We start from the raw sequence: 11,728 nt of genomic DNA, 5'->3' as shown, positions 1-11,728 counted from the left end.
CCTCGTGAGCGGTGTAGTTACCGCGGCCGCCGTGGAGTGGCACTACATGCCCGCGCGCACGATCACACTAAATGAAGGCCGAGCGCTCGAAATAAAAAGAAAAAAAGACGAAAAAATAAAGCGCTCAAAGAACTTATGCGCGCCGACGCCCGGATCCCCCACCCTTCTTTCCCCATTTTCACCCTCCCCATCTGCGTAGCTTTAAAGGCACTCGTTTGTAATGATAGAGAGAGAAAGCGTTTAAAGCGCGCGGGAAATATGTAACTCGATGGGCATTAGGCCCCCTTATCAAATCCTTTCGATCATTATCTGGAAAGTGTTGCAGAGCGCCTTCCAGGTGGCATGTTCTAAAGAGATGGAGCCGATAAATGGCATAGCTGCAACTTGCACTGTTCGCGCATATATGTAGTTCACACGCGCTCGTGACGACGCAGTAGATTCCACACGTGCGTTTCATCATAGATAGCAATAAAATTTTGAAGAATGTACTCACTCCTGCTTGTTCCTTGTATGCTGTGCCTGATAACAATAGCAGCCTCCGAGAACTGTTTGACTGCCAGCTCATCATCACGAAAATTAACCCTATAGATATATGCGATATCTGTTCCTCGTGAATTGAGTAAAATGCACCCTGTCGCCGTTCCTACTGCCCACCTCAACCCCTCTTTTCTACGTACCCCCCCCCCCCCCAAGGACAGCAATTATGAAGCAAGAATACGCTCGAGTAACCGCAGCATCAAAAACAATGCTTTGATGCAACAGTAGTGGCTGGAAGAGTTTTATTCAGTCCACAATTCTTTTCACTCTTATCGAGAAAAATTATATATAGCAAGACGAGTTATACATCTTCTTAAAAAAGTACGCGTTAACATTTGTACCATTGTTTACATAATGAGGAAACCGTTCTTGGCGTAGAACGTTGTCTTCTGTCCTTTTTCAGCTTTTGTAAACGTCACACACACACACGCGCACCGGCCACCTGGTTCTTAGTACCGGAATACAACACGCGCGCACGATCAATTTCTCACGCGCGACGCAATCTGTTCTCCTCCGACGTCCCGTACATCGCGTCGATGTCTCGCTGGTAGAAGACCTGCAGCGGCTTCCTGCGAATCTTGTACGTAGCCGTCACCAGCCCCGTGTCCGGTTTCCATTCTTCCACGCACAGCTTGACCTTGCCGGGCACCTCGGTTTTCAGGAGACCGCTGCCCCGCGCGTACTCCAGGATCGCTTCCTCGGCTGCCTTGGTAACTTCGGCGTCCTGACAGAGGTCTTTGACCGTCGCGTTGGCAACGAAGTCTTCGTCCCTGCCCAGACGTCGAGCGATGCGCTGAAGCTGCTTCAGATTGGGAGCCACGACCGCCACGAGGTAGGTGTGCAGCGAGTTGCCGTAGACGAAGAGGTTGTCGACGAGCGTGCAAGTTTTTAACACCGACTCGACCCGACCCAGAGAGATGTACTCGCCGAACTGCAACTTCACAAGGTCCTTCTTGCGGTCCACAATCTTGAGTGTGCCGTCGGGAAAGATCTCGCCGATGTCGCCGGTGTAGAACCAGCGAACGCCACCTTCCTCCCTGAAGGACTCCTTCGTGAGCTCCTCGTTCTTGTAGTATCCCTTGGTGACACATGGCCCGCCGACGACGATCTCGCCCCGGGGGTTTGGCGTGTCCGACGTCCGGTAGTTGCCTTCTTCCCAGTCAACAAGTCGCAGGTAGCAACCCGGGAGCGGGGCACCGACGCGGTCTGCGCTCACGTCTTCGGCGTTCATGATGCTCGCCGCGCCACTGGTCTCCGTCAGGCCGTAGCCCTCGATTACTCGGCCGCCCATGCAGGCCCTCACGAAACGGCGCGTGTGTCTGGACAACGGAGCCGAGCCGCAGGCGAGGACCTTCAGGTTGGGCCCCAGCAGGAGCCGGACGTGCTTGAAGACCAGCTGGTTGAGGATTGGCGTGTCGAAGCCCAGGTCGAGCCAGAAGTTCTTGTACTGGACGGCGTAGTCGAACAGGGCCTTGAAGAAGGGTCCCTTGGCCGCGGCCACTTCGTTGACGCCCTTGCGGAGACGGTCTACTATGAGGGGCACGCAGGCGAATACGGTGGGCTGCAGGAGCGTCACGTCGCCGCGACAGCCCTTGGCCACGGCGGACGCGTTGTCGGTGATGGTGAACGGCGAGGAGTAGCCGATGCGGGCGCCCGCGCCGATGAGCAGGGTCTCGGCGGCTAGCTCGAGCATGTGAGCCAGCGGGAGGTAGGCGAGGTAGACGTCGTTGCAGGTGTAGGCGCCGAACTTGCTGCAAACGACGCCGAAGCCGTTCATGGAGGAGATGAGGTTCCTGTGGGAGGCCATGACGCCCTTGGGCGTCCCCGACGAGCCGCTGGTGAACATGACGATGGCGACGTCGTCGGGAGACGGCGAGCACTGCTCCTGCTCATGGTCCACGCCCCGTTCTTCGAGGCTTGAGAATGGGATTACCTGCGACAGGAAAAAAGAGTTGCGTTAATTGTACCGAGAACAAAATGAATCGAACGAAGAGGAAAAGAAAAAAAAACTTAAAGCGGAAAGTAAAATTCGGTTTCCTTCATATACATAGGCGAACCAGAAGTGGGTTAGTTAAAAAGATAATATCGAAGCATGGACGCAGCTTAAATAAAACCAGCCGACAATGAAGCCAAGAAAAAGTTCCGGAGACATATGTAGTCTATTAATTGTGATTAACATATACAAACATTAAAAGTGGTCCTGAAGACAACTTGCCACCGGTAGCAGAACCTACAACCTTCCTTTAATTTCCCTTTGTATATGTCGCAATAATCAATAGTACAAGATTGCTGCGGCAAGCTATTCAGACGTATGCCTCGTGCCGGTGACAAAGCTCGACAAACGCTAAGTGGCACCATGGTCATGGTGGCACGGAATCGACTTCAGTGCCAAGTGCGGCAAACTACACCTGCTCTGCTTTTTCAAACAGAAATATCCCGCCGCTATAGACGGTTTCAAGGTTGCAAGCGTTGTACCCAAAAAAAATTTCCGGTCACCTCATTTACCAGCTCCTAGTGTCTAAACTTAAAGCACGTTTTACAGTTCGGTTCAAGGGTAAGGAAAGTCTCTCTTTCGTTTTTCACATAAAAGGAACGTACGTAAAGTAGAAGGGAATCTTAAATTTTTATGTAGCTCAAAAGAACATTTATTTGAATATATTTTGCCAAATAAGGGAAGGAAACTAAAAAAAATCAGGGGGATATTTTTTGAAGCTCTTGTTGTCCACCGAAGTTATTCAAGCACATCCGTGGGCAACGCCGGATCTCATCAAGGACCTCTGTAAACAGTGAAAGGGTCTATAGAATGGTCCGTGACTCAGTTGCACCACCACAGAAAAAATCTCAGCATATCCACGGAGTGAATGACGTTGAGTGGGGCGAAGCGTCCATCAGCCCGTCCTTGCTTCCGTCCGTCCATTCAGTCTTGCTTCCGTCCGTCCGCACGACCATCCGTGCGTCCATTCACGCGTCCGTCCGTCTGTCCATGCGTCCGTCCATCCATCCGTACGTCCGCACGTCTATCCATCCGTCAGTTTCTCTGTCCGTCCGTCCGTGCATCCCTCTAGTGAACAGTCCAAGTACCGCCATCTCCCATCCCCTGTGGCACATACCCGCTCTGAGCGGGTATGTGCCACCGGTGGCTACGTATTACTACATACATACAAGGGATGGACAGACCCACGCCTTAAGGAAGGAGCTTCACCTCTAAAGGAAATGGCTTTGCATAGACTCAGTAGTGCTACCCTTGTGCGCATTCAAAGTGCGTCTGCGTTTATGATGTCGCAACGATTCTAAGGGATCATTGCAACGGGTTGACGCGAGCGAGAGCCGAAAGAAAGTTTTCTCAGAACAACCCCGTGCAGTTTGTCGGTGTTTCGGGAATTCTCCCCCTGTGCTATAGTGTCCTGCGAGGTCAAAAGAAAGTAATCGTGTGTTGGATACCGATTTTCAATAATGCTGCAAACCTCCACGCAAAGTATGCATTCGAGTGTCGCTGTGAGATCGCCGAGCCAGCGAACGGAACCTACATTTTTGAGCCGACTTCACGTGCGACACGGAATAAGAATAACGTGACATGCTTACGTCACTGCTATATCTGCGAATTGCCGCATGTCTGATTAAACCGGCACAGCTTTACGTAGCAGTGAATTAAGCGTGCTACGTTATTCCGTGTCGCACGTGAAATCACATCGAAAACGAAGGTTCAGTTCACGGGCGCAGCGCTTCCCGAGTCACAGGCAGCACTTGAGTATGCACTGTCTCTCTGTGTGCACTTGAACGCATACTTTGCGTCGAGGTTCGCGACATGAATGAAAATCAGTATCCAATCGCGATTACTTTCTTTTGTCCTCGCGGGACACTATAGCACAGCGTGACAATCCCTGAAACACCGACAAACTTCAAGGGCTCGCTCTAAGAAAATTTTTTTCGGCTCTCGCTTGCGTCAACGCACTGCAATGATCTCTATAGAATCGGTGCGACATTGTAGGCGAGAACGCACTTTAAATGAGCTCAAGAAAGAGAAACGAGAAAAAAGGAAGGCAGGGAGGTTAACCAGATGCTAGTATCTGGCATGCTACCCTACACTGGGGTTGGGGAATAGGGGGTTGAAAGAGAAAGGGAGAGTTAAAAATAAATAAGAAAAAAACACCGACACACACGCACACACAAAATCAGTCCACTCAGAGGCGTTCCGACAGGCCAGTAGTCCGCAAGAAGCCCAGTAGCGCTTGCACGGCTTTCTTCTGCGACGATGGGTCATGACGATGGCGCAGTATACTTTCTTCTCACAGCGGCTCGTCATCTAACCTGTTTACTGTATTAGAAAGGTGTTGTCTTTCCAGGTTGTATTTCGGGCAGTCACACAGGATATGTCGAATGCGCTCAAGGTTAGGACTATGGTCAGTCTACACAAAGCCATTGTTTTTTTTTCTGTGGTTCTTTACGGCTAAGATGAACACGCGTGCAACTGAGTCACCGACCATTCTACAGAGGCGGGCTGTTTCTGTTTAGAAAGCATGCAGAACACGTATGATTTGTCACAGCTGGCGCTGAAGTCGGTTCGCCATGAATTAGCTTAAAGCACGCACTCCCCCCCCCCCCCCCCCCGACCGTTTATGGACAGTATTACGTAACACCGGACGCGGGACAAGCACGTTCGCACGCACACGTGCGTGATTCGAAAGTCAAAATAGCAATACGTCGATCCTTCAAGGACGCAAATCATTGTCCTTTGCTTATTGATTTGCTGAAATCCCCGCCGACACTACTTTGACGGCACCTACGTTGCAGGAACACATTTCATCCCGACTCTAAGCTTCTTACACGACATAAGAGCTTTTGCTTGAAATTAAAGCACCACGAAAATTGGTGTTGCCTAAATTACGAAACGATTGATTGATATGTGGGGTTTAACGTCCCAAAACCACTATATGATTATGAGAGACGCCGTAGTGGAGGGCTCCGGAAATTTAGACCACCTGGGGTTCTTTAACGTGCACCCAAATCTGAGCACACGGGCCTACAACATTTCCGCCTCCATCGAAAATGCAGCCGCCGCAGCCGGGATTCGAACCCGCGCCCTGCGGGTCAGCAGCCGAGTACCTGAGCCACTAGACCACCACGGTGGGGCTAAATTACGAAACGCACCTTGCAGAAGCGCCCGAAAGATGGGGTGAGAACGGCCCCTATATAGAGCATTGACAAATTGACATTTGCATTAGCAAATTTTCTATTGTTTTATCGTTATTGACAACTTCGCGAGCAAGTTATTATGTAAGAAAAAAAGGAGCAGCCTAAGCGACACCAAAACGCCAACATATCCTTAAACACATTTAATAACAATTTCAAGAAACTCGCACATGTAAGAGTTATGCGCACATATTGTAAAGTTAACGTGCGGTTGATGGCGGAGCCACCTTCGATTGATGAAATGGGGAAATTCGTGCGTCAGCAAAGCGTCAATGTCCCCAGACAAAAATGAAATAAAGTTCATAGAAAGCACTTCTTAAGCCATCCTTAGTATTGGTAAAGTTTCTTAATAAATTAAGCAGACTTTTCCGTGGCTTTTCTCTCGAACACGGAGCAGACCTCCGAACACGGAGGTCTGCTCCGTGTTCGGGAAGGTTCGGCTAAGTGGTCTCGCGATACGGGGCTGGCTTTAATTGGCCTATCTGGAGGCGGAGCGGTTTAAATCTCCCCGATCCTTTTCAAAAATTTGAAAATTTGCATTACACACGCATACATACAAACACGATTCGCTGATGATATTGCCCTGACGAGTAACTCAGGGGACAAATTACAGTTCGTGATTACTGAACTGGACACGGAAAGCAGAAAAGTAGGTCTGAAAATTAATATGCACAAAACTAAAGTAATGTGCATAGTCTTGGCAGAAAGCAGCGCTTCGGGATAGGTGGAGGAGAGACGGTGGAAGTTACAAAACACTCCCAAGCATTTCTCCGAGGGTGAACATGGTTAAGTGCTAATGCACGGGGTGATGCTATGAGGGGGAGTAAAGTTAAAATCCGTTGGCATTCGCCAGTGAGTTAACGTAAACTCCCCCGTGTGATCAAATTGCGATTCCCAGGAACCATTAGATCCTCTCGGGAAATCTTGGCGAGTTTACGCGTATATGTCAGAGTAAATTCGCGCTATAATGGTGTTTACGTCCGCGGCCCGCTTCGCCCGCTTGCGCTCGGCATCACGGGCCATTCGCCGCGCTGCCTTGTCTTCAAACGGCGCGACATCTTCAAAGACGCGTGCAATGCTCGCATTCGATTGGGTTGTACTCGTTGTTGGAGGTATCGCAGTCGAGGTTGATGCCTGCGATGGATCCATACCTATGACGACTTGCCGATTTCGAGCAAGTCGTCATAGCAAGTCATCCAGCAAACAGCGAGCGAGAAGTGAGAGCGAGCGGCAGCCGCGCACACAAGGACGGCGGAGCGAAACATGATTGGAGAGAGGGGGGGGGGCGGAGAGACACGCGCGAAGGTGCAGTACCGGCGAGAGGGAGCTGTCAGGCGAGGGGAGAAGCGCGCGCCGAGAGTGAGTGCAAACTTAACGAGGGAGAGGCACGCCAGCTGCATGGCGCCATGGCGTCACGGCGCGGAAGAGGGGTGCGAGGAGGCGGCGCGGCGCGCGCAGCCACAGAGCGGGGGGCGGGGGGGGGGCGGAGCGCGCAATCACGTGGTGTTTGACGTTGCTGCGCCGTTGCTACAGACGCTCCTCTCCGCTCCTGGCGCCGTTGCTAGGGGAGAGGAGGAGACTCACCGCGGACGGCGGATTCAGGGTCGCTCATAAAGTACATTCGCGCTTAAAAGGAATATATCTACTTATGACAGGTAGCAGCCGCGGAGCCCAACCATAAGAGTGAAATAACTAGAAGAATAAGAATGGGGAATGGGAAGAATACGAACATTCGGCAAGCAATCTCAAATCACGAATGGTAACCTAACACTAACCCTCAAGAGGAAGGTACATGACAGCTGCATCTTGCCGGTACTTACCTACTGAACCGAAACCTGCGCTTGCAAAGAGAGTTAAGCTTAAGTTGGCGACGCACCGAACGATGGAAGGGAAAATGATAGGTGTAACCAAGAAGAGAGCAGAGTGGATCAGGAAAAAAAAAATGGGGTTAAGGATATCATAGTTGAAATCAAGAAGAAGGAATGGACATGGGCCGGACATGCAGCGCGTAGGCAGGATAACCACTGGTCATTATGGATAGTCGACTGGATTTCCAGAGAAGGCAAGTAGGTGAGGGAAAAACCGGGGTTAAGGATGTCATAGTTGAAATCAAGAAGAAGAAATGGACATGGGCCGGGCATGTAGCTTATAGGCTAAATAACCGCTGGTCATCGAGGATAACTGACTGGATTCCCAGAGAAGGCAAGTGGGTGAGAAGGATACAGAAAGTTAGATGGGCAGATGAGATTAGGAAGTTTGCGGGTATAAAGTAGCAGCAGCAAGCACAGGACCGAGTTGACTGGGGGATCATGGGAGAGGCCTTGTCCCGCAGTGGGCGCAGTCAGGCTGACGACGACGACGACGCATACAAACGCACGCACTAAGTGTGCAATACAGACAACAGTTGTTAGCTCTCGTGATGTCACGATTACTCTGTGCGCGTCGTGCGCACCATTATTAGTTTATAACATCCCACCCACAAAACATGGACCAACGCGTCGCTCAGTTCCGTATTTCTACATCATGAACTGACTATACAATAAAGCGAAGGTTATGTCTAATTCAATTGATGTATCAAAGTAGCGAGATCAGGGCGAGTTGGTCTGGCGACCTTATATGCGTCATACGGCGTTTCGAGGGAGAAACTTTAGTGAATTGCTGGAGATGCTACGTAGATGCTGGGTGGTGATTTTGCTGTATACACTGATAATCACTTTACAGCACGTGAAGCCCCTCACACACACACAGATTATACTATTTTACAAAGTTTCATCGAGACCCATGGTCCGTAAGCACGCCAACAGCGCTTTCGAGGCGCACAGCGCACAGGTGGTACTTTGCCACGGGCCGAGAATATGGCACAGTTCGAAGAAAAAAAGAAAAAAATAAGGCCACAAATGGGCACTGACCTGAGGTCCATTCTGCAACGGTGCCGGGGGCTTTGCGTTGGCGTTCTCCATGTACACGATGTGCGTCAGCGTCGGCATCTTCTCCACGACGCTGAGCACCCGCGTCAGGAGGTCCGACGAGGTGACCAGGTGCGTCACCTCGGTCAGGTTCACGGCGCTCACGATGTCATCGTTGCTGAGAGTCGCGTACAGCGTAACCAGCGGTATGTTGGTGCGGAAGCAGGCCTGCGCCGTCAGCATCCATTCGGCCCGGGTCTCGGCAAGGATGGCCAGGTACTGTCGCGGCCTCGCGCCGATTGAGAGGAGACCGCGAGCCGTGAGGTCTATCTTGCGGTCCATCTCTTCGTACGTCCACCACTCGTAGTCGCCCAGCACGAGCTTCTTGAAGACCTTGCCGTTGGGCTGCTTCTCTTCGGTCCGTCCCAGGATGCGTCGCGTGCCCATGGCGGGCCTCTTGGGGTAAGCCCGGATGGCCCTGCGCGCGACTTCGTCAAGTGTCTGGACGCCCTTCAGGCTCTGGAGCTCCGAGTTGTCCAGGAGACGGTACGGGGACGACGGGTCGCCTTCGATTATGGGCTTGGCGAAACACATCCGCTTCCGCTTCCAGTACACCCAGGGCTTCTGGAGCACGACGTACACGGGAAGCGTAATAACGTCGTAAACAGTCCCCATGACCTTGATGAAACCCATTACGGCTTCTATCGCGAACGCAGGCATGGCTCTGGCTGCTGTGAACCGCGGTGTTCACAGTTTCACCGAAATAACCGGAGACGATGCGAAAAGGATGGTAGGGAGCGCAAACAGTGGCCTGAAGACAGAACTGCACTCAGAAATGCGTGGCGGTACAGAACACTAAAACACACGGAGAGCTTCGGCTCCACTGAAACGACACTTCTTGGCAGACGGGGCAGGTACCGTGATGACGACTCGGTGAAGTCGAAAAAGAGCACTTCCCTCAAAACACACTAACTTCTAACTTCCTTCTACACAATCAAACTTCCAAGCCCTCAGCACACAATGGCAACGGTGGCACTCGCTGGTGAGATAAAGAGATCCTGCCTCTTCGAACGAAGAAGGTACTTGAAGCGTCGCGCTCGAAATGCACTCGAGAGACGCACGACGTTGAACTTGCACCACACTACGCCTCGATAAAGTCCAGCTTCCGGGAACAAGGCAGGCTTACTGCTCTACGCCTCGCCGTCTTCTCAAAACGCAGATTACACCGTTCCGCCCAATCGGAAGTGCTTTAATTTCGCACCAGCTGCAAACCTCGCGTGGGCGCGTTCCCGCATACGGTGCACTATTATAGGACCAGTACGATTTCGATGACGAACCGTCCTCCACTCGAAGAAAGCAGCAGTTCTTGATCCTTCCAATATTGGGATTAGGAGGCGACGTCTTGATTGCTAGCAGGAAAGAAGGTTGCGCCTCGCAAAGCAAGCAGCGAGGTCTTCGATGTTGCCCAACATGCAGCACCTCGAGCACGAAGAACAGGGCGAGCGGAGCTCTAATCTCGGCAGCACTCGAGAAGAGGGCTTCGTTGTCTCATTTCGAAATCCGTCACAGGTGCCGATAACCCGGTGCATCCACCTGTTGCGCTCTATTTGCCTTGGAGGGCGGCCATCAGACTGGACGTGCGCACAGCTGGTCTCTCTCTCTCTGCGGCCTTGACTGGAACAAAAAGGAAGCAAGGAAAAATACGGTCATACTTCTGTCTGTATTTTATGACAAACAACGAATGCGTCACAAACATACATTGTAGAATTGATAAGTGAGTGAGTGAAACAGCTTTATTTGGTCCACAATAGGACGAGTTAGCTCGACGTCACCAGGCTAGGCCCAATCGGAGACGGTCAGGTTAAACCTGACCACGCTCGCGTGGGCCCTCTGTACAGGCGAGAATTTGACAGGGCAGGTTCTGGGTCTTAATGGGCTTGTTATTTCCTGTTGGTGGAAAGGGGGACCAGCAAAGGCACCGTCCCACAGGACATTCTCGAGAAACCACCACACAGGGGGCACTCCGGGCTAGCGAACCATTCGGGGTATGTTGTGCGCAGTGCCGCAGGGCTCGGGTAGGTGCTTGTATGGAGCAGTCTGACGGTGACAGCTCGGGCCCGGCACAGCGAGGAGTGTGGCAGAGGAAGCACCGCGTGCAATGTATGCGAAGAGCTCGTTATAATCATGTTGTAATGCACGTTAGTTGTACTGTTTCAGATCATCAGGGCTGCGATTCAAGTAGCACACGAAACAGAGCTATAGTTGATTGACCTAAGTGTTACCATTTAGGTCAATCAACTAGCTCTGCAAACGCATGGCAGCACCATACTCCTGTCGGGACCTCTGCTATGTCTCGTGTCATTAGGGAGTTTTAGAATACCGTTTGCAAGCGCTGCGGGCGTTGCGGGCACCACACGAGTTTTAGAATAGCGTTTGCCCTGCTGCGATCCGCAACGCACGATCGCAGCGACACCGTAGCCTCGAAACCAGCACTTGCGGGCCACATGCGGGCCGCCATCACCGCACGCAATTTCGGACTTTCTGCGTGCGGTCCGCGAACGCCGACTCGCGTTACGACGCATGCGCAGTGGCAGCGACCGCACCGCAAGGGCTCGCAGTGCGCTATTCTAAAACTTCCTATTGTTGCAACCAAGATAAGGAGAAAATGGGGGGGGGGGGAAGTGCGTTCTTTGATACACGCACTAATTCTCCAAAAAATTTCATGAGCGAGTATATTATACACACGCACAAGATGCGTTAAGTGTAGCTAACCCCCCCCCCCCTCCCCAGCCCCTCCATATCCGAAAAAAATGTCTGGTTACGATAATGTGTCACGTTGCCGTGTTGCTCTTGCCGTTTTGCATAGTTACGTTTCTCCCTTCATTTAGTTATATTTTTGTGCTATTTATTTTACTGCGCTAATATAACTGCTCAATTGAAGTTCGTTTATTCGGATTCATTAAATGTATCCGAATACGGCACATCTGGATACCCAGTCTTTTGATACGCAAGATTGTTTCGAAAAGCTGCAACTGCATAAATGTGAAAGTTGCGTCTCCGATAAAATATCGTGGGTTCGGGGAGTAAAACCCCAG

General features: G+C 51.4%; 1 protein-coding gene across 1 annotated transcript; it reads right to left on the bottom strand.

Moving 5' to 3' along the window:
* Positions 1-762: 762 nt before the first annotated feature.
* Positions 763-9,771, bottom strand: LOC119166955 (fatty acid CoA ligase Acsl3). The gene is made up of 2 exons (XM_037418350.2): positions 8,637-9,771; positions 763-2,470 (listed from the first exon to the last, which is right to left on the bottom strand). The coding sequence occupies exons 1-2, from the start codon at positions 9,351-9,353 to the stop codon at positions 1,025-1,027; spliced, it is 2,163 nt and encodes a 720-aa protein (XP_037274247.2). The 5' UTR covers positions 9,354-9,771; the 3' UTR covers positions 763-1,024.
* Positions 9,772-11,728: the final 1,957 nt, after the last annotated feature.

The sequence above is a fragment of the Rhipicephalus microplus genome, chromosome 6, assembly GCF_043290135.1.
Source record: "Rhipicephalus microplus isolate Deutch F79 chromosome 6, USDA_Rmic, whole genome shotgun sequence".
NCBI classification, from domain to species: Eukaryota; Metazoa; Arthropoda; class Arachnida; order Ixodida; family Ixodidae; genus Rhipicephalus; species Rhipicephalus microplus.
This window is presented reverse-complemented; position numbering and strand designations above follow the sequence as displayed.

Excerpts from the sequence above, each read along its gene's own strand:
- LOC119166955 (XM_037418350.2), bottom strand. The coding sequence starts at position 9,353 with ATGCCTGCGTTCGCGATAGAAGCCGTAATGGGTTTCATCAAGGTCATG. Across the intron at positions 2,471-8,636 it reads CGTTGCAGAATGGACCTCAG|GTAATCCCATTCTCAAGCCT; the intron begins GTCAGTGCCCAT and ends TTCCTGTCGCAG.